Genomic DNA, 27159 nt, shown 5'->3' with positions numbered 1-27159 from the left:
TCAAACATTGACACTAAAGTATAGATTGGAACATGTTCAAGTGCCACTTTAATTTTTTTCCCTCACTGAAACGGAATCTTAACATTTTGCAGCAAAAAAAAAACCCAAAAAGGCCTAACACCAGGTTATTACAATCATATCCTGTCATTCAGTTTTTAACATGTAACATTGCTTCAGAATTTTAGAGTACTGTGCAGAGTGGTCAGTACCACACTTGGCAATGTGCATCCAGGGTCAGCACTGGCACCACCTTGCAGCCAGAAAGACACATACAGCCCCTTCCTAATAGAACTGCATTTGACCCTTAGAGTTGTGGATAAAGGAGCAGAAGGTCATTAGAGATGGAGCAGGTCAGCAGCCCTTGTGGTCACCAACTCTCTACATCCTGTCATTGCATACACGTTTCTCAATTAATGTTTTCAGTTCCCATACCATCTCAAAGACTAAAATGTTTGTGCAAGATAACAGGGTATAACAGTACCCCTGCCCTTAAATTAAAATTCATTTTTCACATTTTGCTCTCAAATAATTGCTTTCAAATTACAGACCGGTGTGCAGTGAAAGGTGTCCAGATATCAGACACTGGGATAGCCATTCGGCAGCTTCACTGCTTTGAAGTCACTTGTCTGGGTTCCTATGTTGCATCAGAAGTCACAGGATCACTGCCCTGAGAGCACCGACAGTCACTCGAACAAACTGTCTGCTCCGGGGAAGGGGAGTAGACAAGTGGGTGTGGGGGAGGGGTAGGTGGAAAAAATTGGTATGGGGGGAATAAAAACAAAGCGGTGGTTGATGCAGGCAAATCGCAACAACATATTGGCTCATTGCTGTTCTATTGGGTCAGGAATTCTACACAATATAGCTGACTACAAATCTCTACCTTGCACAGTCCCTCAACGACTTAATACAAGTAAAACAAGTGCACTGAAACACATTTTAGACAGCAAGTGACTGAAACTGTAAAATGTGCTTGTAACAACTTGCTGTCTGTGGTTATCCTACACTGACAATTGAAGGAAATGAATGGGGAAAAAAAAACTGTACACTGGGCAGAGATTCATTTCGAAGGGTAACCAGGAAATGCTGTTTGGATGTGCGTTCAAATGTTTAGCATCAGATATGGCACTACCTGGAACCGACATCAAAAGATTAAAAATAAATGTTATAACAGTCTATTTTTTTTATAGGTGCAATATATAGGCTGATTCGAAACACACCAAGCTTCCGAGCCGTTACAGATCCCAGTGGTAGGAAGCCATTTGAAAGAACTTCTCTCCGACGATGAAGCACCAGAGGGGCAGCATTGCAGATAATCACCGATCCATCCCATTCTCCTCTGGCTGGCTGAAGCAGATTCGGAGAAGCTGCTCACAGAACTCCAACTCTTCCTGTTGAAACATTAAGTCGGACAGGATTCATTCCAGTTATCATCTCTCTGTCCCCCACCTCCTCCTGAAGGCAGTGGATCTCACTATGTCTGCCCCCCTCTGCTATCGTACCAAAATGGACACTTCATTGGCAAGCCTCGAGAGGTCTTGTCAGGCTATTCCAAAACAACGCCTTTTATTTATACAGTACCTTTAACATAATGAAATAACCCCGGATGCTCCACAGGGGCATTATGAAACAAAGTATGACTCTGAGCCACATAAAGTGAGATTAGGTCAGATGACGAAAAGTTTGATCATAGATTTTTTTTTATAATGCTTCCATGGGATGTGTGTGTCCCTGGCAAGGCCCATCCCCAATTGCCCATGAACTGAGTGGTTTGCTGGGCCATTTCAGAGGCCAGTTAAGAGTCAACCACATTGCTGTGGGTCTGGAGTCACATGTCAGCCAGACCAGGTAAGAGTGGCAGATTTCCTCCTCAAAAGGAGCACAAGTGAATCAGAAGGGTTTTTATGACAGTCGATGATAGTTTTCATGGTCACCATTACTGAGACTCTCATTTCTAGATTTATTAATTGAATTCAAATTCCACCAGCTGCCATGGTGGGATGTCCTCAGAGCATTAGCCAGGGTCTTTGGTTACTAGTCCAGTGACATTACCACTAGGCCAACATCACCCCCTTAAAGATATAGATTTTAAGGATTGTCTTAAAGGGAGAAAACAAAGTAAAAAGGTGTAGGGAGGGAATACTAGAGCTTAGGATCCGGACAACTGAAGGCACAGCCACCAATGGTGGAGCAATTAAAACTGGTGATGCATAAGAGGCCTGAATTAGAGGAGTGCAGGTCTCTCAGGAGGGTTGTGGGGCTGGAGGAGGTTACAGAGATAAGGAGGGGTGAGGCCATGGAGGGATTTGAACACAAGGATGAAAATTTTAAAGTCATGATGTTGCTTAACTGGGAGCCAATGTAAGTCAGTGAGCGCAGGTGATGGGGGACTCGGTGTGAGTTAAGACACAGGCAGAGATTTGGATAACCTCAAGTTTACAGAGGTGCATTCGGTATTCAAGCCCTAAGCTGTCCTCATGTGATGGCCACACACACCAGTTTTAACAGAATAGTAGTTAAAAGCTGGAACCCTTGTTGAATTCCACCGACACCCATGACATCCCCCCCATTCCCACCTCCACCAAGAGTCTCTACAGTGACTTAATGCTACCCTTGGCTAAGATCAAGTAACTCAGCACACATGGGAAATGGCAGAGGCATCAAAGCTGGTGGTGAGGATCCTTGGTAAAGTGTTGAGTGGGGTTTTAAATATTGAATGAAAGGGATTAGAGTTGCTTGCAATAATCTAATAAAAATGTATCTTCCATGAAGCAGACAACACAAATGCACCTCAGCACAGCAGAAATGCAGCAGGGTTGATGGGAGCCATGTGACATAATCTACACACCTCACAACATTAACCTGCTCACTGTTTAGATGCTGAACAATCTGTTGGGATTACGAAGGACCCCAGCCCAGCAGCATCACCAAAAGGTGTCTCGTGGTACTGCAGAACACCTGTAAAGCTTCCAGCATAAAACAACACGTTTTTAAAAAAGGGTCAGGAATGTTACTTTTGAAATTTAAATGAGAGAAAGGATTTGCAGCTGGCTCAGAGGATTTCACAGGCCAATGAAAGCAACAGGTATCAATGTTCAAAGGAAAACAGAAAAAAAAAATCACAGAAAGAATATAGAAGCACTGGAGAAGGTGCAAAAGGTTTACCAGGATACTAGAATTGAAAGGTTAAAGTAGCGGGAAAGCCTGACTTTTCGCTGGAGAAGGCGGATGGGATGGCCTGATAGAGGTCTTTAAAATTATAAAGAGGCTTGTTACAATAGATATAAAGATGTTTCCAGGTGAGGAAGTCTAAAGGGAGGGATCATAAACTTTTTAACATTTATTCAAAGGATGTGGACTTCGCTGGCTAGGCCAGCATTTATTACCCATCCCTAATTGCCCTTGAGAAGCTGGTGGTGAGCTGCCTCTTTGAACCACTGCAGCCCATGTGGTGTAGGAACACCCAGAGTGCTGTTAGGGAGGGAGTGCTAGGATTTTGACCCAGTGACAGTGAAGGAATGGCAATATATTTCCAAGATAAAAGCAAAATACTGCGGATGCTGGAAATCTGAAGCAAAAACAGAAAATGCTGTAAAAACTCAGCAGGTCTAGCAGTATCTATGGAGAGAGAAACAGGGTCAACGTTTTGAGTCCATATGACCCTTCTCCAATATATTTTCAACTCAGGATGCTAAGTGGCTTGGTGGGGGAAATTTCAGGTGGTGGTGTCCCCATGTATCTGCTGCCCTTGTCCTTCTAGATGGTAGTGGTCATGGGTTTGCAAGGTGCTGTCTAAGGAAGCTTGGTGAATTTCTGCAGTGCATCTTGGAGATGGTACACGTTGCTGCCACTGTGCGTCGGGAGGGAGTGAATGTTTGTGGATGGGATGCCAATCAAGCAGGCTGCTTTGTCCTGGATGGTGTCACCCCAGCTGCATTTCCACAGAGCTGAAGTCCATTTGTGTGGTCTGCCTAATGGAAGAAACTGGATACGTTTTCATTAGATTATTGCAAGCAACTGTATAATCCCTTCTATTCAATAATAAGATAATTACTAATAAATCCAATGAAGAATTCATGAGGAACTTCTCTACCTGCAAAATGGTTAGAATGTGGAACATGCTATTATGGCTAGATGTGACATGAGGGGAAAAGGAATAGATCAAGCAGGGGCAGAGAATACCCCTGTGGAGAATAAACCATTTGGGCTGAATGGCCTGTTTCTGTGCTTTAAGTTATATGCTATTCAATGCAAACACATGGTGGGCCCATCAGTATCAGTGAAGGGAAATGACAAGTTAATATGTCAAGTGTGGATGCTGCATCAGAACTGGGGATGGGAAGGTCCCTTAAATATGGCAGAACCATCTAAAGACACGGAGAACAGAATACAAGCGACCGGGCAGGAATGTTGACTCCTGTCACAGAGGGCTGCAGGGCTTGGTGAACAGGTTTCTTTAAAATGTTGGAGAGGGTGAAAACAGGGGAATGATCTACAAAGACCGTCTCTGAGACAATGAGAGACAAACGGAGTGTGGCCGACTAACTGAGTGAAGACTTGGCAGTTTGGGGAGGGGGGGTTTAAAATGTTAATTTTGTTCTTAAATTTTGCTCTTAAAATCTAGTCACTGGAAAGTACTGTGTAAGCAGGCTAAGTTCTTTCTTTCTTGCAGTTTAGACAGGGTAAACTCACTCTCAGCTGTAGGAGCTGAATAGTTAATTAGCTAACTGGTTGAATCTGGTTACTGTAGCCCCCGTTCAATTTACTATCAATTCAGGGTCCTTTAGTGCAGTCGACTCACTGAGTGAAGACTTGAGTTTGGGGAGGGGGGAGATGGGAGAAGGAGTTGTTTGATTCCTCTATCTTTCTCACCCCATAGTTTTTGCTCTACTACAGGGAGAGGAGCTAGCTGTTTGGTGAGTATCTGGTAAGTAAGTTCTATTCTATCCCTAAGGTTTAAAATAGTACACAATTTGGTGGTAAACTTAACCAAATATATAAGAAAGCAACATTAAGTGATTAATATAATTAAGTAATTATTTAAAACACATTAAGGATGGCAGATGGTAATGTGTCAAGGCTGAATAGAAGCTATTAAATCACAACAAGGAATGGGAAACCCAGCTGATTATTTTCCTTTCCTTAGCTCAGTGGCCCCTGAAGTCATTTGTAGCCACTTTGTTGCACAGGTCAAAGACCTGCCTGGTCGATATGTTGCTCAGTTCAATACTGGTTAGAATTCAAGAGTGTCAGCTATGGCTTCGTTGGTAACTCCAGCCTGGAGTTTGAAGATTCTGGTTTCAAGTCCCACTTCAGGACTTGAAAACAAAAATCAAAGTCGATGCTTCACTGAAGTGCTGAGCAAGTGCCGAGCAGTCCAAGGCGCTGTCTATCGGATGAGAAGTTAAACTGAAGCCCTGTCTGACCTCTCAGGTGGGTGTTAAAGATCCCATGACATGATTTTGAAGAAGTGCAGGGGAGTTACCCCTGGTGTTGGCCAATATTTATCCTTCAAGCAGCATCACAAAAGCAGGTCATCTGGTCATTATCACAGTGCAGTTTGTGGGAGCTTTCTGTGAGCAAATTGGCTGCCATGTTTCCTCCACTACAACAGCGACTACACTTCAAAGTACTTCATTGGCTGTACAGCACTTTAAGGCTTACAGTGGTCCTAAAAAGTGCTATATAAATTCAAATCTTACTTTTTTCATTTGGACGATGCACACTGTCTGTCCATTTACTTCCAAATCTCCCCCTCATGCACCATGCTCCTGCCCTGGGACACTTGGGGCAAACCTGCACCAGGTTTCCACTGATGTAACTGGCATGAATGAGGGCTGGCCATGGGAGAAAGAGAAACATAACGGATCTAACACCTAGAGAGTTGACATCAGTACAGATTCTCTATATATGTCGGTGATCCAAAATAAAATCATACAGCATAGAGGAGCATCGAGTCTGTGCTGCCTCTTTCAAAGAGCTATCGAATTAGTTCCACTCCCTCTGCTCTTTCCCTACAATTTTCTCCCATTCAAGTATTTATCCAATTCCCTTTTGAAAGTTATCACTGAACCACCTTTCACTGCCCTTTCAGGCAGTGCATTCTCCTCCTTTCTCCGAATTGGCCTTGAGATGTTCTCTACATTAAAAAAACTGCTACATACGTGCAAGTTACTGTTGTCAATGCCTCCAAAAACTAAGATGAAACAAAATATTAATTTAAAACATTTTCAAGTTCAGGAGGAGAATAATATTCTCTTAAAGTATCCTGCCCACCTTTAATGTAGACTGAAGACAATTTACAACTGGAACTGCATGAACCAAAGGAAGCCAAGGGTCACGCTGTGCCAACTGATATCGGTAAAGTAGTTATTGCATGGCTATCGGTCTCAGCAAGGGGGGAAACGGCACTGTGGTTATATACTGGTCTAGTAAGGCAGAGGTCTGGACTAATGATCCAGAGGCATGAGTTAAAATCCCTCCAGGACAGCTGAGGAATTTAAATTCAACTGGTTAAATCAATCAAGAATAAAAAGCTAGTCTCAGTAATGGCGACCATGAAACTATTGGATTGTCACAAAAAAAATCATCTGGTTCACTAATGCCCTTTAGGGAAGGAAATCTGCCGTACTTACCTGGTCTGGCCTACACGTGACTCCAGACCCACACCAATAAAGATGGCTCAACAACTGCTCTCCGAAGTGGTCTAGCAAGGTGCTTGGATAGGGATGGCAATACATGTTGGCCAGGCCAGAGCTGCCGGAAATTGAGAAGGTTGAAATCAGTGAGGCCTGGTGCCCCTGTTCCCTATTCAGTGACCCCCCTGCTCGGTTCCCACAGGAAGAGTGAGGTGAGACACCAGAGGACTACCTGTGTCAGCAGCTTCAGCAGAGGGAAGGGAATGGGGGGAAATAAAGTTCCTAAAGTTTCAAAAATCTGGTTATGAATATTTGATGCTTATTAGGGACATATGCTCCCACGTAGGATACAATAATGTAGTTCTTCCCAAATAATTTTCTGTTGTGACCCCATTTTAATGCTGTACACTTGGTGCGACCCTAGAGTGGAAACTGCAGGGAAGACATGGGGAGAATTATTGAGCACGGTACAGTTTTAAACGGCAGGGATACAGGCACAAAAACCAACTAAGGCACCTACTGGTGGCCCTGTTAGTGACAGCGATCTGGCCTCATAACTCACCGGATTAGACCATGCCCACAGGGAAACAAAATCGTGCACATTTAAAGGGGCCTCACAGCTGATGCCAGGACTGTCAAGCCCGAGTCTCTGCTCCAAAGGCACCATTCGGAGTTTGCACCCCCGCCAAGGGCCCCCATCACACAGTTAGGGAACCCCTGCAATAATGACTAGCACACGTTTCCAATCCTGGGCTGTCCCCAAAATCTTTATTACGCACCTGAAATTCTTCCTGATTTTTCAGCATCCGTGATCTCTCAATCAGAATATCCTCCAGACCCAGCTCGTGTTCTTGACACTGTTTCACTCCACGAGGGAAATCAGTCACCAGGCTGCAGAGGAAAGAAATATTCAGAGGCGCTTACGCCGAGAAACCAGGACGAGGCCCCGTCACATATATGTCCCTCCCTTCGCCACTGAGGGAAGGTGCCCTGTCACTAAGGCCGCCATCCTCCATCTCTGCAACATTACTTTACACTTCTACTGCACCCCTCTGTGCTGCTGAAACCCTCACACACGCCTTCATTTCTTGAGGATTATTTCTCAAAGGCTCTTTTCCTCGGTCTCCTGACAAACCTCACTACCGTTTGTCCAAGTTCTCTCCCGCAAAATCTTGTACACCCGTCTCCAGGTCATAGACTTCAGGATTCTTCTTGCCACTTTCATGTCGTTTGCCAGCCTTTCTTATCCTATTTCTTAGAATCTTACAGCACAAGGCCATTCAGGCCATCGTACCTGTGTTGGATCTATACAGCTAGTTCCATTCCCTTGTTCTCTTTCTCTGCCACTCATCCTAGCTCAAAGCTCAGTTTCCCTATCTCTGGATTATTAGCAGCCCCTCACCACCATTATCAGGGACTGATTCTCCAACCATTACATTCCTTCCTTTTAACTTTCTTCCAGAATTATTTACTCCCTGGTACATCTTTCTTTCCACAAAAGTCCCCTTGTAAACCTCTATTTAACAGCTTCACCTGACCAAGTGGCACCCACCTCTGAGGTTATGAGAAGCACTTTGTAAACACAGATTGTAGGCGTAAATTTAGGCTCAACCACCTTCATCAGCAGAGCAGTGAAGAAGGGACAGTGTACAACTGAACTCCATTATCCTGAGCTGGGGAAGAATCAAGAACGGGCACTTTCTTCCTTCACTTGTACCTCCAACATTCCAAATTAGAGAACCGTTACAGTACAGGAGGTGGTCAATCGGCCTATCGAGTCCATACCAGCTCTCTGTGGAGCAACCAATCTGCACTATTCCCCCATGCGGTCCTGGAAATTTATTTCCCCCAAGTGCCCACCCAATTTCCTTCTGATATCATTCATTGTCTCCACTTCCATTACCTTCGTAGGCAGCCATTCCAGATCATTACCAGTTGCTGCATTAAAAGAAGTTCTTCCTCGCACCTCCCACCGCCGCTTCTCTTACTCAAGCCCTTAAATTTGTATCCCCATGTCCTTGTAGCTAACAGGGAGTTAGCTAACTTAGTTAGCTGTAGATAAGTTTTTTTTGTCTATCTGAACCTGTCACAATCTCGTACACCTTAATCAAATCTCCCCAAATAAGACCATCATACACGGACTTGTTCCTCCCTACCACCCCATCAAGGTTCAATGCTCATTTGTTTCCCAGTTAACATTGGGGCCACAGCTAGAAAGTGCAAGGTCGGACAGTACAGGATCCAGTTCAGTTGTGATGTTCCCCATGCTTAAACAGTTTGCTAGCACTCCCCATGTGAAGAACAGGTGCTCAAGTGGGTAAATGGAGGGGCAGTAAGCAGTGAAGGAGAAAATAAAGACAGGTAGTAGTGACAGAGGGTAAAGGGAAGGAGGTTTGTCCCAGTTACCTGCAAAGTGCACCCAGAACATGCTCATGAAAGGGATCATGTTCTGTCTGAATGAGCGACACTAACTGCTGTACCATCCCCATTGAGCAGAGAACATCTGTAGGAAGGGAAAACAGCAAACTTTTAATCTGTTAGATTTGAAATTGAAATGTCCTCATGATATTTATTAAGCAATTCTGTTGATTTATTGTTAAATTATGCTCCAGGGATCTGGTTGGAGCACCGTTGAGAACGCCCCCTTTGCACCACGTAGTCTTGCTATCTCAATGTTTCCATCGAGATGGTTTTGTCAGCCCTCCCCTCTTGAAGCACTGGCTCTTTGCTGGACTGCAGTTCCATGTGTCAGCTCCTTCCCAAACTCACAACCAAATAGGCATCGCTCCAATCTAAGGATTGGCGGGCTATTCGAACACAGAGGCCATCACAAACGAGCCCGATCCTGCATTTACTGTCCAAATGTACCACCAACAGGGGTGAAGGAAGGCCCAGGGCATGGAAGGTAAAGAGAGAAACATAGCAGTTGGGACTCATTTCAACACAAGAGAAGCTTAGTCAGCGCACAAAAGGATTGAAACCTGGAACCTCCTGGTCTGTAAAGCAGAGTGCCACTTTTTTTACCCACTGCTCATTTTATGAGGAACTGGCTAAGCTTTACTTGAGCCATGGTCTCAATGGCACACGAGGATAAAACTACAGTCCGACTGCGTTGCCATTCCAGCTCTCATCAAGGATGCATCACACATCCATGTACCCGGCATCAAACTAGACTACTCCCAGTCCCACGCTGACTAGAAGTTTAGCATCAGTACCGAGGCTCTGTGCTGATACCAGAGCTGTGGACTGTAAATGTGTTAAAGCCTAAACTTTGCTCCTGTCTCAGGTCAGCCTGGTCAGCATTTTTACTAGAATTATAAAGTGGTTGCGAAGTAAAACTGTTCTGCACGGATTCCTATTTCTGTCTCTGTAACATCGCCCGAATTCACCTGCCTCCCCCAACTCAGTTCATCTGTTGCTGAAAGCCTCACCCCTGGCTTTGCTACCTCCACACTGTTCCATCACACTCCTCGCTGGCCTCCCGCATTCTATCCTCCCTAAACTTGATGTCATCCTAATGCCTGATGCCTGCGTCCCATCACGCGTCAAGTTCTGTTATCGATCACCCCTGCGCTTGCTAAGCTCCATTCACCTGCCAGTCAAGCAATACCTTGATTTTAAAACTCTTATCCTCACTTTTAAATCCAAGAATGGCCTCACCCCCTCTATCTTTGCAACATCTACCAACCCCACAATCCTCTGAATTGTCTGCATTTCTCTAATTCTGGCCTCTTGCGCAACCCAACTGTACCATTGACGGCTGTGCCTTCAGCTGCCAAGGCCCAAAGCACCGAAATTTCCTCCCTAAATCTCTTTGCCTCTCTTTCTTCCTTTAAGATGCTCCTTAAATCCTAGCCTTTTAAACAAGCTTCTGGTATCTGCCCTGACATTTCCTTATGTGGTTTGGTGTCATGCATTGCTTTATACGCAGCTTGGAATGGTTCTTCTATTTAAGGCACTATATAAACTCAAGTTGTTGTTGCTGATGCTACAGTGAGAGTGCAATATGAATGGGTAAATGTCCTAAGTGATGCGCTCCACAGTCATTTCAAGCTGGAGGTCCCAGATATAAAATCTGGTCTTCATTGCATCAGCTGGAAAACAAACGTTAACTACAGTGGACCTGAAGGAGGGTGAAAGACATAAAATAAGACTCCTAAATCAGTGTTTGGCCACTCCTGCTGGTAAAGTGTATGCACTCGTGAGTGTCAAATAAGGGCAGAATCGAGCTAAACTAACAAGTCCCCCATGATTGAATTGCCTGCCAGTACTTACTGGGGACAAGCGGCCGATGTGGAACTGCCTCCCAGCGTGAGTCAGCACGTTCAGCGGAGGAGGGGAGAAAAATGGGGAAAAAGGAAAATAAAATTAAAAACCCATTGCACCACATTCTTAGCCTGGGCAAGGACGACGTGGTCCCACGCACCTCCCCAACACCTTAGTTTAGGCAAATTCTGACCTTTGTGTTCAGGGTTGCTGATGAGCAGGTTCTGCAGCAGGAACGCAGCTTTCACCTTCAGCTTCTCAATGCCGCTCTGCATGGCTCTCATCAGCACAGAGAAACCATCATGGTCGACAAACTCGAGTAAGCCAGCCTCCTGCTCACGCACCAAACCTGAAGGAGGCAAGAGGTAGGTTAAATTAACATTTAGGTCGATTTTCAACTGTATTACAAACACCCACTGTTGTCGTAACAATGAACACAGCACAGGAGATACTTGGATCAAAGGCTCAGCCCAATTCTTCAACTGTGAAGATTAGATGACTATTTGACCATAGAGGGTATCACACATAAGGGCAGACATGTCTTGAAGTAATCAGAACTGGGAGTTCTTGTGTTATGTGGTTCAGCTCCATTATCCGACTCTGCCTTTACCTACAACACCAAAAGATACTAGGTGGGATTTTCTCCTATCCTCTTGGTCTGTGGTTTGAGAAATGGATTGCCAACCTATCTGATGCACTGAACCTTCTGTACACAGCCTGTGGTTACAAGAGCAGTCTTAGGCTAGGAATCCTGTGGTGAGTAACTTACCTCCTGACTGCCTAAAGCCTGTCCACCATCTACAAGGTACAAGTCAGGAGTGTGATGGAATACTCCTCACTTGCCTGGATGAGTGCAGCTCCAGCAACACTCAAGAAGCTTGTCACTACCCAGGACAAAGCAGCCTGCTCGACTGGCATCCCATTCTCCACCTTAAACAGTCACTCCCTCCACCACCGTTGCAGAGTGGCAGAAATGTGTACCATATGCAAGATGCACCGCAACTTCAAGGCTCCTTGGATGGCACATTCCAAACCCGTGAGCCGTTCCAGCTAGAACAAGGGTAGCAGATGCATGGGAGCACCACTCTCCCAAGCCAGACAACACCCTGACTTGAAAATACATCACCTTCACTGTTGCTGGGTCAAAATTGCTGAACTTCCTACTTAACAGCACTATGGGTGTATCCACACCACAAGGCCTGCAGTGGTTCAAGAAGGTACCCTGGGAGTCCTCAACACTGACTCTGGATCCCATGAAGTCTCATGGCATCAGGTCAAACATGGACAAGGAAACCTCCCGATTACCGCATTCCGCCCCCCCCCGCCCCATCTCAGCTGGTTAGTCAGCACGCCTCCATGTTGAACCCCACTTGGAGGAAGCACCGAGGGCAGCAAAGTGCAGAATGTACTCTGGGTGGGCTACCTCAATGCCCATCACCAAGAGTGGCTCAGTAGCACCACCGCTGACCGAGTCCTCAAGGACATAGCTGCTAGACTGTGTCTGCGACAGGTGGTGAGGGAAGCAACAAGAGGGGAAAAATACTTGACCTCAACCTCACCAATCTGCCTGTTACAGATACGTCTGTCCATGACTGTATTGGTAGGAGTGACCACCACACAGCCTTGTGCAGACAAAGACCCGTCTTCACATTGAGGATAGCCTCTATCGTGCTGTGTGCCACTAACACTGTGCTAAGAAGGATCGATTTTGAAAAGATCTAGCTACTCAAGACTGGGCAACTGAGGTGCTGTGGGCCATCATCAGCAGCAGAATTGTACTCAACCACAATCTGTAACCTCATGGTCCAGCATATCCCCCACTCTACCATTACCATCAAGCTAGGGCATCAACCCTGGTTCAATGAAGAGTGCAGGAGGGCATGCAGGGAGCAGCACCAGTCATGCCTAAAAATGGTGTCAACCTGTTGACACTACAACTCAGGAGGACTTGTGTGCTAAACAGCATAAACCGCATGGAATAAACAGAGCTAAGCAATTCCACAACCAACGGATCACATCTAAGCTCTGCAGTCCTGCAACATCCAGTGTGAATAGTGGTGGACAGTTAAACATCTCACTGGGGGAGAAGGCTCCACAAATATCCCTATCTTCAATGATGGGGGAGCCCAACATATCACTGCAAAAGATAAAGCTGATGAATTTGCAACAACCTTCAGCCAGAAGTTTCAAGTGGATGACCCATCTTGGCCTCCTCCGTAGGTCCCCAGCATCACAGATGCCAGTCTTCAGTCAATTCAATTCACTCCATGAGATATCAAGAAACGGCACTGGATACTGCAAAAGCTACGGGCCCTGATAATATTCCAGCAATAGTACTGAAGGCTTGTACCACAGAACTTGCCTTGCCCCTAGCCAAGCTGTTCCACTATAGCTTAAACACTGGCATCTACCTGGCAATGTGGAAAATTGCCCAGGTATGTCCCATCCACAAAAAGCAGGACAAATCAAAGCTGGCCAGTGAGTGCCCCATCAGTCTATTCTCAATCATCAGTAAAGTGATGGAAGGGGTCACCAACAGTGCTATCAAGGGGCACTTGCTTAGCAATAACCTGCTCACTGACGCTCAGTTTGGGTTCTGTCAGGGTCACTCTGCCCCTGACCTCATTACAGCCTTGGTTCAAACATGGACAAAAGAGCTGAACTCCTGAGGTGAGAGCGACTACCCTTGGGATCGAGGCAACATTTGACCGAGTGTGGCTTCTAGTAGCCCTAGCAAAACTGGAGTCAATGGGAATTGGGGGAACACTCTGTGCTGGTTGGAGTCATACCTGGAACAAAGGAAGATGGTTGTGGTTGTTGGACATCAATTATCTCAGTTCCAGGGCATCAGTGCAGGAGTTCCTCAGGGTAGGGTCCTCGGCCCAACCATCTTCAGCTGCTTCAAAAATGACCTTCCTTCTATCATAAGGTCAGAAGTGGGGATGTTCGCTGATGAACGCACAATGTTCAGCGCCATTCATGGCTCCACAAATACCGAAGCAGTCCATGTCCAAATGCAGCAAGCTCTGGACAATATCCAGGCTTGGGCTGACAAATGGCACGTAACATTCGTGTCACATAAGTGCCAGGCAACGACTATCTCCAACTAGAGAGAATCCAACCATTGCCCCTTGACATTCAATGGCATTACCATCACTGAATCCCCCACTTTCAACATCCTGGGGAGTTACCATTTTCCAGAAACTGTACTGGAATAGCCATATAAATGCTGTGGCTACAAGAATAGGTCAGAGGCTAGGAATCCTGCAGCAAGTAACTAACCTCCTGACTCCCCAAAGCCTGTCCACCATCTACAAGGCATAAGTCAGGCGTGTGATGGAATACTCCCCACTTGCCTCATTGAGTGCAGCTCTAGCAACACTAAAGAAGCTCGACACCAATCAGGACAAATCAGCCTGCTTGATTGGTACCCCACCCACAAACATTCACTCCCTCCAGCACTGATGCACAGTAGCAGCAGTGTGTATCATCTGCAAGATGCACTGCAGGAACTCACCAAGGCTACTTAGACAGCACCTTCCAAATGCACGACGGCTATCACCCAGACGGACAAGGGCAGCATGCATGGGACCGCCTGAAAGTTCCTCTCCAAGCCATGCACCATCCTGACTTGGAAATATATCACCGTTCTTTCACTGTCACTGGGTCAAAATCCTGGAACTCCCTCCCTAACAGCACAGTGGGTGTACCTACACCACATGGGCTGCAGTGGTTCAAGAAGGCAGCTCACCACCACCTTCTCAAGGGCAATTAGAAATGGCCAATAAATGCTGGTCTTGTCAGTGATGCTCATGCCTCATGAAGGAATAAAAAGACCTAAAAATTCTCAAGAAATTGAACTTTATGCGTGGTGGCACGTCTGCCTGCAATTTGGAACCAATCTCTTGGTTGGGAAGGTGCGCAAAACATATTTCTGCAGGGTCCTTGCTGGTGTCTGATAGCATTCACGCCTTCATCCTTCCCCATCTCTGTAACGTCTTCCATTCCTACAACCACACAGACTATCACCGCTCCCCATTACTCCCCAAACTATCCATACATCTGCCTCCGGCCTCTTGCGCATGTCTCTACCCTTTGTGTCACCACTGGTGACCAAGCCTTCAGCTGCCTAGGTCCATGCTCTGACATTACCTCCCTAAACCTCATCTCCAACTTTTAAGTTGGTGTTTTGAAACTCGCCCTATCAAACAAGCTTTTGTTTATCCCTCTTAATCTCTCTCTTGGTCAGTGTAGTTTTTCCTTGGGGCTCTTTTTCTACAACACAGGTTTCTACAATATAAATATAAGTCATTGGGAATCCCACCCAGTTTTCTGCAACATGTTTTCTAATGTGGCTGAAGCCTGAAGCCCTCCTATGCACTATTTTGAAGGGCGAGAGTGTTCTCCCGGCCTCCTGTCAATATTTATCCCTCAGACAAAATCATATAAACAAAGTTATCTGGTCATCATTACTGTTTGTGGGAGCTTGCTGTGCATAACTGACTGCTGTGTTTCCTACGTAAACACACTGATTACACTTCAAAAGTACTTCATTGGCTGTGGAGTGATTTGGGACATTCTGAAGTCATGAAAGATGCTATATAAATGCAAGTCTTTGTCAGTATAGGAGCTAGGAACTAGCACAGAGACACCCTCGCATTCTCATGAGAAATAAAACTACTGTCTCCCCCAACCCCCATCACGTGGTCATGCAAGGTCAGCAGCACTTACATGATACAGCAAAGAGAGCCTTGATTCGAACCATGTCGTTGCTGTCGCTGTTCAGAAGGTCCAGGAGTTTGGGCATTATGCCCAGGTTCAGCACATGCTCCTGGACGAAGGGGTTATTCTGGCTACACGTGCCAATGAGGTGTGCCGTTCGCCATCGCAGCTCAGGGTCCGGGCATTCCAGGTAATTCTCCACCACCATCTGCATGCCAGCCAGCTTACAGAAATCTAAATAAAGCAAAGAGGGCACTAATGAGCCTGCCTCAGTTGAACCCGGCACTAGTGAGCGGAGAAAATCAGCCATGGTTTGTTTTTACTCCCTTTCATTCTCTACATTACAACAGTGACTACACTTCAAAAGAATTCCATTGGCTATGAAACACTTTGGGATGACCCAAGGTTGTGAAAGGCACTATGCAAATGCAAGCCTTTCTTTAAGTCTGAATAAAATGGAAAATGACTCCCAAGCCTCAAAGACAACATCAATTACCTCCTGCATTATCGAGGTTTTCGCACAAATCTGCCACAGTATCGAGCGCATTGTACCTCCTTCCATCCTCACTCAGGTCATCCTCGGATGTTTCATTCAGGATTTGGAGGCAATCCTTGATCTGTTTCAGTTCATCCAGTTGTCCATTAAACACATCCGACAGTGCATCCTGCAGCCACTGTCTCCGCTGTGGGACAGAGAGCGAGAGGGGGAAGAGGGAGAGAGAAAGAAATTATTAAATGGCAGTAAAACAAATACAGCATGGAGGAACATGCAGCCAGTAGTTCAGTCAGCAGAGCAGGGTTTAACTGAGTGACATAATCCTAAAGCTGTTCAGCCTGATTCCTGGTCTGTGCTGACCTCGGGGGTGAAAATAAAACCCAGGTAAGACTGCAGAGGTTAGAAAGTAGAAGTAGGAAGCAAGTCTGTCAACATTTGAGGAGACAACTTAGTATTACAGGCAGAGAAACTGTGGCAGATTTGTGCGAAAACCAGGCAGAGAAACTCTAGTTGAGTTAGTGGGGACAACAAAACTTGCAGATCATCCAATTCTTCACATATTTTCCCCCGGATCTAAGTTCTATTCACAGGCTACTAAACTCAATATCTACTATTTCTAGAACTTGGTATCTGTTTTTGTGTGAGCCATGGCTCCAGGGGTCAAAATAATTCTTTACTGTGTTTTTTCTTGTGGTTTTCTCGAAGACTACTTTTTGATTTTTGAGGGCTACTTTTTGGTTTTCAGGAGCTTCTTAGATCTAAAGATTTAAGTTACAATAAAAATAGTTTTCGAAGTAGGAGTTTGCAAACACATCCTCCACCTTCATCCGAGGATATTAAAGAAACAAGAGACTTGGTGCTGAGCATGTGGCCAAGAATTCAATTCAAGATTTGTCTTTGGAAAAGCAGCAAGAGCGGGAGATGGGGAACCTATAATTGAAGGAGCTGCAGCAGCCAGCATGGGATGTTAACTGTAATAATTGTATATAAGGGAAGAATAAGTCTGAAACTTGTCTTTTATCTCATGCAGGTTTACTCTTTAGACACCTCAGCAAAGTGACAGGCTCCCAGTTCTTTTGCCCCTGGAGCATTACAGCCATACCCATTTATAGGTGAGACAATGCCCATCACCTGTTTTAACAAAGCAATTGTCTTAATAATGTAATTGCCAGCCAACAGGATGATTGTATTGGATCATGACAATGTAATTACTGATACATTGGCATGGGAGAGGCAGAATCTGTGATTGGAGGAGCAGCTCCTCACAGATTTCATCTCCCATTCTCGTTGCTCCTTCAATCACAACTCTATTATTTTCCTGCTCTCAACAAGACACCTGCACCTGCAAATGTTTGGCCCCGGGCCATTGAGAAACCAAAATATGAAGTAATATTGCACAGTGGGGTGGCGGGGGAGCTTTCCTGAATTTTTCATTCCTTTGTTTTATCGTGGGCTACGTGTGATGTTGTGATGGCACATTCGCTACCTCATCCCTCCCCATCATCCCCAAATCCCATATATATGAACACTGTTTAACTCAGTTGGTAGCACTCCCAACTCACTAGTCAAAAGGTGGTACGTTCAAATCCCAGTCCAGAAACCTGAGCACAAAAGTCAAGGTTGACATTCCCAGCCGGAGGTGCCATTTTTAGATGAGATGTTAAGCCGAGGCTCTGTCCGCGCTCTCAGATAGGTGAATGTAGAAGACCCCATGGCATTATTTTGGAGAAGAGCAGAGATATCCCCAGTGGCCTGGTCACTATTTAATCCCTCAATCAACATCATGAAACAAAAACGGATTACCTGATCATTATCACCTTACTGTCTCTGGGAGGTTGTTGTGTACCAATTGTCTGACCCATTTTCCACATTATAACAGTGCCTCCTCTGCAAAAATACTTCAGTGGCTATGAAGCATCTTGGGTGTTGGCTACAGTGGGCATACCTAGCAATTGGTAACTGTGCTTTTTTATTCGTTCACAGAATTTGAGCTTTGCTGGCTAGGCCAACATCTAATGCCCATTCCTAATTGTCCTTGAGGTGGTGGTGGTGAGCATTCCATGTGTTGTAGGTGCACCCACATAGCTGTTAGAGAGGGAGTGCCAGGGTTTTGAACCAGCAACAGTGAAGGAACGGTGATATAGTTCCAAGTCAGGATGGTGTATGGCTTGGAGGGAAGCCTGCAGGTGGTGATGTTCCTATGCACCTGCTACTCTTGATGTTCTAGGTGGTAGATGACAGCACTTTCCAAACACCCAATGGATCGTAGGAGTCGGCCATTCAGCCCTCCGAGCATCTCTGCCATTCAGTAAGATCATCGTTGATCTGGTTGTAGCCTCAACTCCACTTTGCTAACTGTCCCCCATAACTCTCGGCTCCCTTGTCTGTCAAAAATCTGTCTAACACTATCTTGAATAAATACATATGTACATATGAACAAGGAGCAGGAGTAGGCTATTCGGCCCCTCGATTCTGCTCTACCATTCAATAAGATTATGGCTGATCTGTTTGTGCTTTGAGTTCCACATTCCTATCTACCCCGGATAACCTTTGATTCCCTTGCCTAACAAGAATCTATCTACTTCCGCCTTAAAAATATTCAGTGACCCCACCTCCACTGCCTTCTGATGCAGAGAGTTCCAAAGTTGCACAACCCTCAGAGAAAAATGTTTCCTCATCTCTGTCCTATAAGGATGGCCTAATTTTAAAACATTGCCCCCTAGCTCTGGACTCACCCACAAGAGGAAGCATCCTTTCCACATCCACTTTGTCAAGACCATTCAGGATCTTATATATTTCAATCAAGTCACCCCTCACTCTTCTAAACTCCAGTGGAAACAAGCCCAGCCTGTCCAACCTTTCTTCATAAGACAGCCCACTCATTGCAGCTACCGATCTTGCAAACCTCCTTTAAACTGCCTTCAACACATTGAATGACCCATCCTTTATTCTTTGAAGGAGAAATGTAAACAATCCCTCGAGCTGTATGTTTGACATGAAATAACTATTGTAAATATTCACGAGACACCTCAGAGTGTCATGTACTGTATTGAAATAAACTGATCTGTATCTCACTTTATGTAATGTCAACTTGAAACTGTTACGAAATGTACTTCTATAAATTTTATGAACAAAGTATACTTTTGGAAGAAAATAAAGGCTGTGAAATACTTTGAGGGTATTATAAATGCAATTCTTTCATTTTATTTCATTTCTCACACTTGTAAGCCTAACACACACACAAAGAATGAACAGTAAATCTTGGAAACATTCAGCAAGCAAGGCTTCATTCTAATGATCGCCTGAGCGATAACTTGCCACTTCTCTCCACAGATGCAGTGCCTGTCTTGCTTTTATCGTCTTACTGCTACCCAGACTAACAGCAACTAGCTCGGTAGAGGCCAGTGATCGAGTGCTAAGTCATCCGATCTGCCTAACTTTGCAATACCTTCTGAAAAGTGAACAATCGGGTATGGTGTGGAAAGGGAGGTGGGTCAAGTAAAATCACACTTACTTCTTCTGGCATGGGATGCACTTCAGGGGCTGTGTCCCCCACTGACCCTGCCTCCACTGCAAGTCTTAGCAGACCCTGCAGATTGTTGGGATGGTGCCTGTTTCTCTCAGATCCACCTTCCGCCATTTTAAAGAAACCTCAATCTGGAAGAAAAGAAAACAAAAATCAACAGTATAATTATTAAAGCAACGTATAAAATGCTGGAAATACGCAGGACGTGCGAATGTGAAAAGCAGAACCATCTCTTGTCTTTTTTGCCTCACTGCATCATGGGGAAATGGTGGTGCAGTGGTAATATCATTAGTAATCCAGGGGCCCAGGCTAATGCTCTGGGGACATGGGTTCAAATCCCACCATGGCAGCTGGTGGAATTGAAAGTCAATTAATAAAATCTGAAATTGAAAGCTAGTCTTAGTGATGGTGACCATGGCTTACATGTGACTCCAGAACCACAGCAATGTGGTTGACTCTGAAATGGCCTAGTAAGTCACTCAGTTCAGGGGCAATCAGAGGTGGGCAACAAATGTTGGCCTCACCAGCAACGCCCACATCCCATGAAAGAATAAACAAAATCATCTCCAACGAAAGATCATCAACCTGTTTCTCGCTCCACAAATGCTGTCTGACCTAAGTATTTGCACTATTTTCTAATTTTTATTTCAGATTTCCAGCATCTGCTGTATTTTATTTTGATGTTTCATTGAAGCAACCAGTGTACATGAGGAAAACATTGTGTTGTACCAAATTCGTTCCACCACTTTACTGAGGTGGGGTGGCCCATTGACAGGAATTGTCTCAGTTTTCATTAGTGAGTTAGTGTTACTGGCAGGCGGGGAGGGTGGCGCACGAGGGCTGTGCTGGCAAATGAACACGGTGATGTCGATGGACATGATGGTCTTGTCTCATCTTTACTTTCCTATGCCCAGATACCCAAACAAACATTTACACAGGCATTGCAAGTAAAACAGCAATATACACAGCAAGTATGTCAGCAAACGTGAAGGCATGTCCACTGCATTGGAACTGCGTTGTACATCCGTAACATCATGACTTCTTTATAGAAATAAGTGCAGGGCAATGACCTTCTTCAACAACAGAGGATCCAACCATCTCCCCTTGACAATCAATGGCATTACCATCACCAAATCCCCAATATCAACATTCTGGGGGTTGCCACTGATCAGAAACTGAGCTGGACCAGCCATTTGGCTACAAGGGCAGGTCAGAGGCTAAGAATCCTACAGCGAGTAACTCACCTCTTGACTCCCCAAAGCCTGTCCACAAGACACAAGGCAGGAGCATGACAGAACACGCCCCACTTGCCTGGATGAGTGCAGCTCCAAAAACACTCAAGAAGCTCGACCCCATCCAGGACAAAACAGCCCGCTTGATTGGCACCACCGTAAACACCACTCCCTCCACCACTGATTCACAGTGGCAGCAGTGTGCATCACCTAAAAGATGCGCCGCAGCAAATCATCAAGGTTCCTTTGACAGCACCTTCCATACCCGCGACCTCTACCACCTAGAAGGACAAGGGCAGCAGATGCAGGGGAACACCACCACCTGCAAGCTTCCCTCCAAGCCACACATCACCCTGACTTGGAACCATATTACCACTCCTTCACTGTCACAGGATCAAAATCCTGGAACTCCCTTCCCCAATAGCATGGTAGCTGTACCTACACCATATGGACTGCATGTTCAAGGCGGCGGCTCACCTTCTCAAGGGGCACTTAGGGATGGGCAACAAATGGTAGCCTTGCCAGCGACACCCACATCTGATAAAAGAAGAAATTTTGTTAAAATGCAGTGTGACCTGCTGTGTATTTCCAGCATTTTTGTCTCTATTTTGACCCACACATGAAATGTTGAATATGAAAAAAGCTACACCAAGAAGCAAGCCACGTAACTCTGAGGTGATCAAAGCACAGGAAACGTCATATAGGTATCCTCCAAAGATGGAACTGAAGTAGATTTAACAGCTTTATGTGCCATTCTCTAAGTTTAAAGAATTGTGAACGAAGTAGATTGGTGGGACGTTTGGTGGATGTAAAGAAAATTATAACACATTTAGATAAGACAAAGAAAAATTCCCAATAGCTATAGTACAAGGACTAGGGGACGCTAATTAATGGTTTTGGGTAAGAGATGTACTGGGGATGTGAGAAAGAAATTTTTTAATGCAGCGAGTGGTAATTACCTGGAACTCGCTGCTTAGGAGGATGGTGGAAGCAGAGATAACTCAGTGATTTCAAAAGGCAATCGGGCACTTGAGGGGAATAAACTTGCAAAGCTACAGGGATAGAGTGGGGCAACAGGACTTACTGGACTTTTTAAAAAAAATATTCATTCATCGGATGTGGGCATCACTGGCTGGACCAGCATTTAATGCACATCCATAATTGCTCTCAAGAAGGTGATGGTGAGCCGCCACCTTGAACCGCTGCAGTCCATATAATGTAGGTACACACACACTGTTGTTAGAGAGGAAACCCAGGATTTTGACCCAGTGACAGTGAAGGAACAGCGATATATTTCCAAGTCAGGATGGTCAGTGATTTGGAAACTTCCAGGTGGTGGTGTTCCCATGTGTCTGCTGCCCTTGTCCTTCCAGATGGTAGCGGTCGTGGATTTAGAAGTTGCTGTCTAAGGAGTCTTGGTGAGTTCCTGCAGTGCATCTTGTAGATGGTACACACTGCTGCTTCGGTGGTGGAGGGAGTGAATGTTTGCGGGTAGGGTGCCAATCAAGCAGGCTGCTTTGTCCTGGATGGTGTCAAGCTTCTTGAGTGTTGCTGGAGCTGCACTCATCCAAGGGGAGAGAATTGCATCACACTCCTTGCTAGGGCTCCTTGATGCCATACTCATTCAAATGCTGCTTTGATGTCAAGGGCAGTCACTCTCACCTCACTGCTGTACAGAGAGCTGCCATGGACTCAATGGGCAGAATGGCCACCTCTTGTCATAATAACTCTATGGATCTAAATACCGCAAGGAATATATTTTCAGGGTATAACACCAGAAGTCTCCCTTCCTCATCATCAAGGCACAGCAGATAAATTGCCTGGTATTACAGATCAGGTGTGTCCGAGTTCTGATCCCTAAACAACAGAGTCAGTAGAATGACATGAAAGGCACCAAAATTGTCTGGCAAGGTGACAGGGGAGAAAAGAAACAGAGGCAGTGATGCTGTTGGAAGGTACGCATGTCCCAATGTCAACTGGGAACAGGTTCAAGTTTTGCAGTGAGGCCCCTGTGCTCAAACAGCCTGCCAGTGCCAATAGCTGGGGTTCACACCTGCCACTTGGGCAAAGCAATGGAGGGCAACTGGTGGGTTAGTGGAACAGTAACCGGGTAAAGGAAGGGAGAAAACTGGCCAAAAAAAAATCATTTTCAATGTGAGCTGCACCGATGCCTAGATTTCAGAATGGTCCCGCTCACATTTACAAAATTTGTTTTGCTATTTTTAGCAAAACAAAAACACCCAGAAAATTACAAAGGTGACACAATAACATGCAGAAGGAATAATATTCCTATTCTTATGTCTTCAGGTATAAAAAGTCTCAATAAATGAAATCATGTGCAGAGAAGTAAGAACATAACATGTCAGGGTGTAATTCCCATCAGTGTTATTCTGAGTCTCAATTAACTTGGCTCCATTGGTAACACTCATATCAGAAGATGACCAGTCCAAGCCCCAGTCTGGTACTTAAGCGCATAATTTAACACAGTCCTTAGGAGACTGGGCACCAAACCAAGGCTCCATCTGCTTCGTCAGCTCATTTAGTGCGCACAATAGGCTGCTCCAATTCCCTACACAGAACCAGGGCTATGCTTCGAAAGCAACGGATTGACTGTCAAGTACTTTGGGTGCCTGTGGACATGACAAAAGGCTACATAAATGTAAACCACCTTTCTTAACATGGAGTCAATAATTTCAAATGCAGGTTCTCACACTGAGGTCCATGGAATCCTATGAACTTCCGATACGTCCCATCACTCATCATTTCTATTATTTTATGTCAATTGAACTGTTACCTTTGAACACAGGAACAAGAAAAGGCCATTGATCCCCTCAGGGGTCAGGCTTGCTCCAACATTCAATTAGATCATAACAGATCTGTACCTCAAATCGATTTCCCCTCCATTTTTCTTGATGCCCTTACCTCAGCTTCTAGCACTCCAAAGCTTCTTGGGGGAAAGAGAGCTCCAGATTTCTACTACCTTCTGAGCTTTCTCTTAAATTGCCTAATAATGTTCTCTTGTCCTTGATTTGCTCAGAGAACCACAGAATCTTTAGAGTGCAGGAGGTGGTCATTTGGCCCATCGAGTCTGCACTGGCTCTCTGAGAGAGCATTCCACCTCGCCCCCCTCCCCTGCCGTATCCCCGTAACCTTGCACATTCTCTCTTTTTAGGTAGGAGTCCAATTCCCTTTTCAAAACCTTGATTGAACCTGCCTCCACCATCCTTTCAGAAAACTTGTTCCAGACTCCAACCACCTTCTGGTTGAAAAAGTTTTTCCTCAAATCACATTTACTCCCTTTGCCAATTATTTTGAATCTGTGCCCTCTAGTTCTTGATGCTCTCGAGTTGAAACGGTTTCTCACTATCTACCCCTCAGGATCTTGAATACCTCTATCAAATCCCCTTTCAGCCTTTTCTCCGAGGAAAACAGTCCCAACCTCTCCAATCTATCATCATAGCTACAGTACTTTGTCCCTGGAATCATTCTTGTGAATCTCCTCTGTACTCTCTCCAATGCCTTCACATCCTTCCTCAAGTATGGTGCCCAGAACTGGACGTAGTACTCCAGATGAGGCCTAGCTAATGTCTTACACAAGTTCAACATGACTTCCTTACTCTTGTACTCAATGCCCCTACTAATAAAGCCTAACATACTGTATGCTTTAGTAACTGCTCTCTCAACATGCCCTGCCATCTTTAATGGCCTATGTATGTCCCTCTGCCCTCTGTTCCTGCACCTTCTTTAGAGGCTCTCCCTTTATTTTGTACTGTACCACCATATTCTTCTTGCCAAAACAAATCACCTCACACTTCTCTGCACTGAACTTCATCTGCCACTTGTCTGCTCAATCCACCAACATGTTTATGTCCTTTTGAAGTTGAAGAATATCCTCATTATGGTTGACAACATTTCCAATCTTTGTACCAAAATTTGAAATCATGCCCTGCACACCACAGTTTAGGTTATTAATATATATCAGGAAGAGCAAGGGTCCCAACACTGGTCTCTGGGGAACTCCACTGCAAACCTTCCTCCAATCCGAAAAACAATCATTTATCACTACTCTATGTTTCCTGTCACTCAGCCAATTTCTTATCCAAGTGCCTACTTTCCCTTTTATTCCATGACCTAGAATTTTGCTCACAAGTCTGTTGTGTGGCACAGTGTCAAATGCCTTTTGAAAATCCATATACACCGCATTGACACCATTTCTATCTACTCAATCGAATCACTCTTCATCTTGAATACCTCGCTCAGTACATCTTTCAATCTTCAAAAGCAAGACCCCTATTTCTCAGAATTCTATCCATTGTTCCTTCTCAGCTTTAAGTACCCAGTCCTACACCGATTTCATCTTCTTTGAATCTTCTTATCTCAAATCATGGGATAGGTTTTCATCTGTTTTGCCTGATCATTTAGCCTCCCATTGATAGAGCACAGAGAGGAGAAGATGCCTACTCCGGCTTGTGTGGAAAAAAATGCTTCCTGATTTCAAACAATGGCAGTCTCAATTCAGGCTTCTCTCAGCCAACTAACCTCCTGAAATGGAAAAGCTACATAAGAAATAAAAAGCAGGAGTAAGCCACTTGGCCCGTCAAGCCTGGGCTACCAATCATTAAGATCATGGATGATCTGATCATGGCCACAATCCCATTTTCCTGCCTCCCCTCCTTCCTCAATAATTCTTGACTCCCCTGTAGATCAAAAATCTGTCTATCTCAGCCCCGAACATATTCAATGCCCCAGCCTCTACTGCTCTCTGAGGAGAGTTCCAAAGACTAACAACTCTCAGAAGAAATTCTGCCTCATCTCCATCTTAATTGGGAACCCTGTTATTTTTAAACTGTACCTCCTAGTTCTAGATTCCACAGAGGAAACAGCCTCTTAGCACCCAGCCTGTCAAGCCCCTTCAGAATCTTATATGCTTCAATAAGACTACCTCTCATTCTTCTAAAAAAAAACCCGCTTTCACAGCCATATTTCCTTTCCCAGTGACTGTCTCCGTCTCCGACTTACCCCACGTGGATTTCAACTGAAATTCCATCCTTCATGTTTCGAACCCACCCAGGATTCGATGCTGCCAGACCTACTGAGTTTTTCCAGGTATTTCTGTTTCTGTTTTGGATTTCCAGCATCCGCAGTTTTTTGCTTTTATCTCGTTCTTCTAAACTCCAGTGAGCATAGGGCAAACCTGCTCAACCCTCCTTCATAAGACAACACCTTCACCCTAGCAATCAACTTAGTGAACCTTCAAGCTGCCTCCAGTACGAGTATATCTCTCCTCCCCACCCCCACCCCCACCCACATAAATGAGGCCAAAGCTGTTCACAGTACTCCCAGGTGTGGTCTCACCAACACACTGTACGGATGGGGCAAGACTAAAATAAAAACAAAAAAACTGCGGATGCTGGAAATCCAAAACAAAAACAGAGTTACCTGGAAAAACTCAGCAGGTCTGGCAGCATCGGCGGAGAAGAAAAGAGTTGACGTTTCGAGTCCTCATGACCCTTCGACAGAACTTGAGTTCGAGTCCAGGAAAGAGCTGAAATATAAGCTGGTTTAAGGTGTGTGTGTGTGTGGGGGGGGCAGAGAGATAGAGAGACAGAGAGGTGGAGGGGGGCGGGTGTGGTTGTAGGGACAAACAAGCAGCGATAGAAGCAGATCATCAAAAGATGTCAACGACAATAGGCAAGACTCCCTGTTTTCGTACACCACCCTCTCTCCCCTTGTTTTGAGCTTAGTTCCACCCCAACAAAAATTAAATACCCATTTAGCTCAGGACAGTCCCCAGTGTAGATGCAATATGCTGCTCTGACGCTTGTCAGAATGCACCTGTAATTTGCCTTCCTATGGTAGTGGTGGTGGTGGTGGGGGTGGCTGGCAGCGCTCTGTAAATAGCATTGGCAGGGACGTCTCCCTCACCCAGGCCGTTACTGAGCTGAATGACCCGCATGCCAGAGCTGAAATGCCGGCCAGCCAGCCAGCCCCAATGGCACCTGCCATCATCAACAAGCGGCCTCAAAATGGCCGCCCCTCCCCCTCCCCCTCCCCGACCGTTACTGGCGGCAGCCCCCCCACCCCACCCCACCCCCGTTCAAAGCGCCGTTGCGGTTGATCGGCGCGCCCCTTACCCACTCGCCCCGACTCCCTCGCACGGTCTCCGTTCCGGCCGTACGGGCGCCCGCCCCGCTATCACCTGCACCGGGGCTTCTCCAACTTGCCAGATTCTTCTAGCGTTTTCAGACCATGGGCGCCACCATCTTGCCGGCAATTGCGTCG

At 45.5% G+C, this 27159-nt stretch overlaps 1 protein-coding gene across 4 annotated transcripts; it reads right to left on the bottom strand.

Annotated features, from left to right (window-relative positions):
- Positions 1–31: 31 nt before the first annotated feature.
- Positions 32–27159, bottom strand: hspbp1 (HSPA (heat shock 70kDa) binding protein, cytoplasmic cochaperone 1). Of its 4 annotated transcripts, none has more exons than XM_041178138.1 (10): positions 27012–27159; positions 21320–21414; positions 19634–19776; positions 16120–16306; positions 15633–15857; positions 11095–11250; positions 10911–10934; positions 9042–9138; positions 7415–7526; positions 32–1388 (listed from the first exon to the last, which is right to left on the bottom strand). In XM_041178138.1, exons 3-10 carry the CDS (start codon positions 19757–19759, stop codon positions 1314–1316), a joined length of 1002 nt encoding a protein of 333 aa, XP_041034072.1. In that variant the 5' UTR covers positions 19760–19776; positions 21320–21414; positions 27012–27159; the 3' UTR covers positions 32–1313. The 4 variants fall into 4 exon arrangements, with proteins under 4 accessions (XP_041034072.1, XP_041034070.1, XP_041034073.1 ...); XM_041178136.1 differs by having other exon boundaries at positions 21355–21414; XM_041178139.1 differs by lacking the exon at positions 10911–10934 and having other exon boundaries at positions 21355–21414.

The sequence above is a fragment of the Carcharodon carcharias genome, chromosome 31 (assembly GCF_017639515.1).
Source record: "Carcharodon carcharias isolate sCarCar2 chromosome 31, sCarCar2.pri, whole genome shotgun sequence".
Lineage (NCBI taxonomy): Eukaryota > Metazoa > Chordata > Chondrichthyes > Lamniformes > Lamnidae > Carcharodon > Carcharodon carcharias.
The sequence above is the reverse complement of the archived record's forward strand: the minus strand, read 5'-3'. Positions and strand labels throughout refer to the sequence as shown.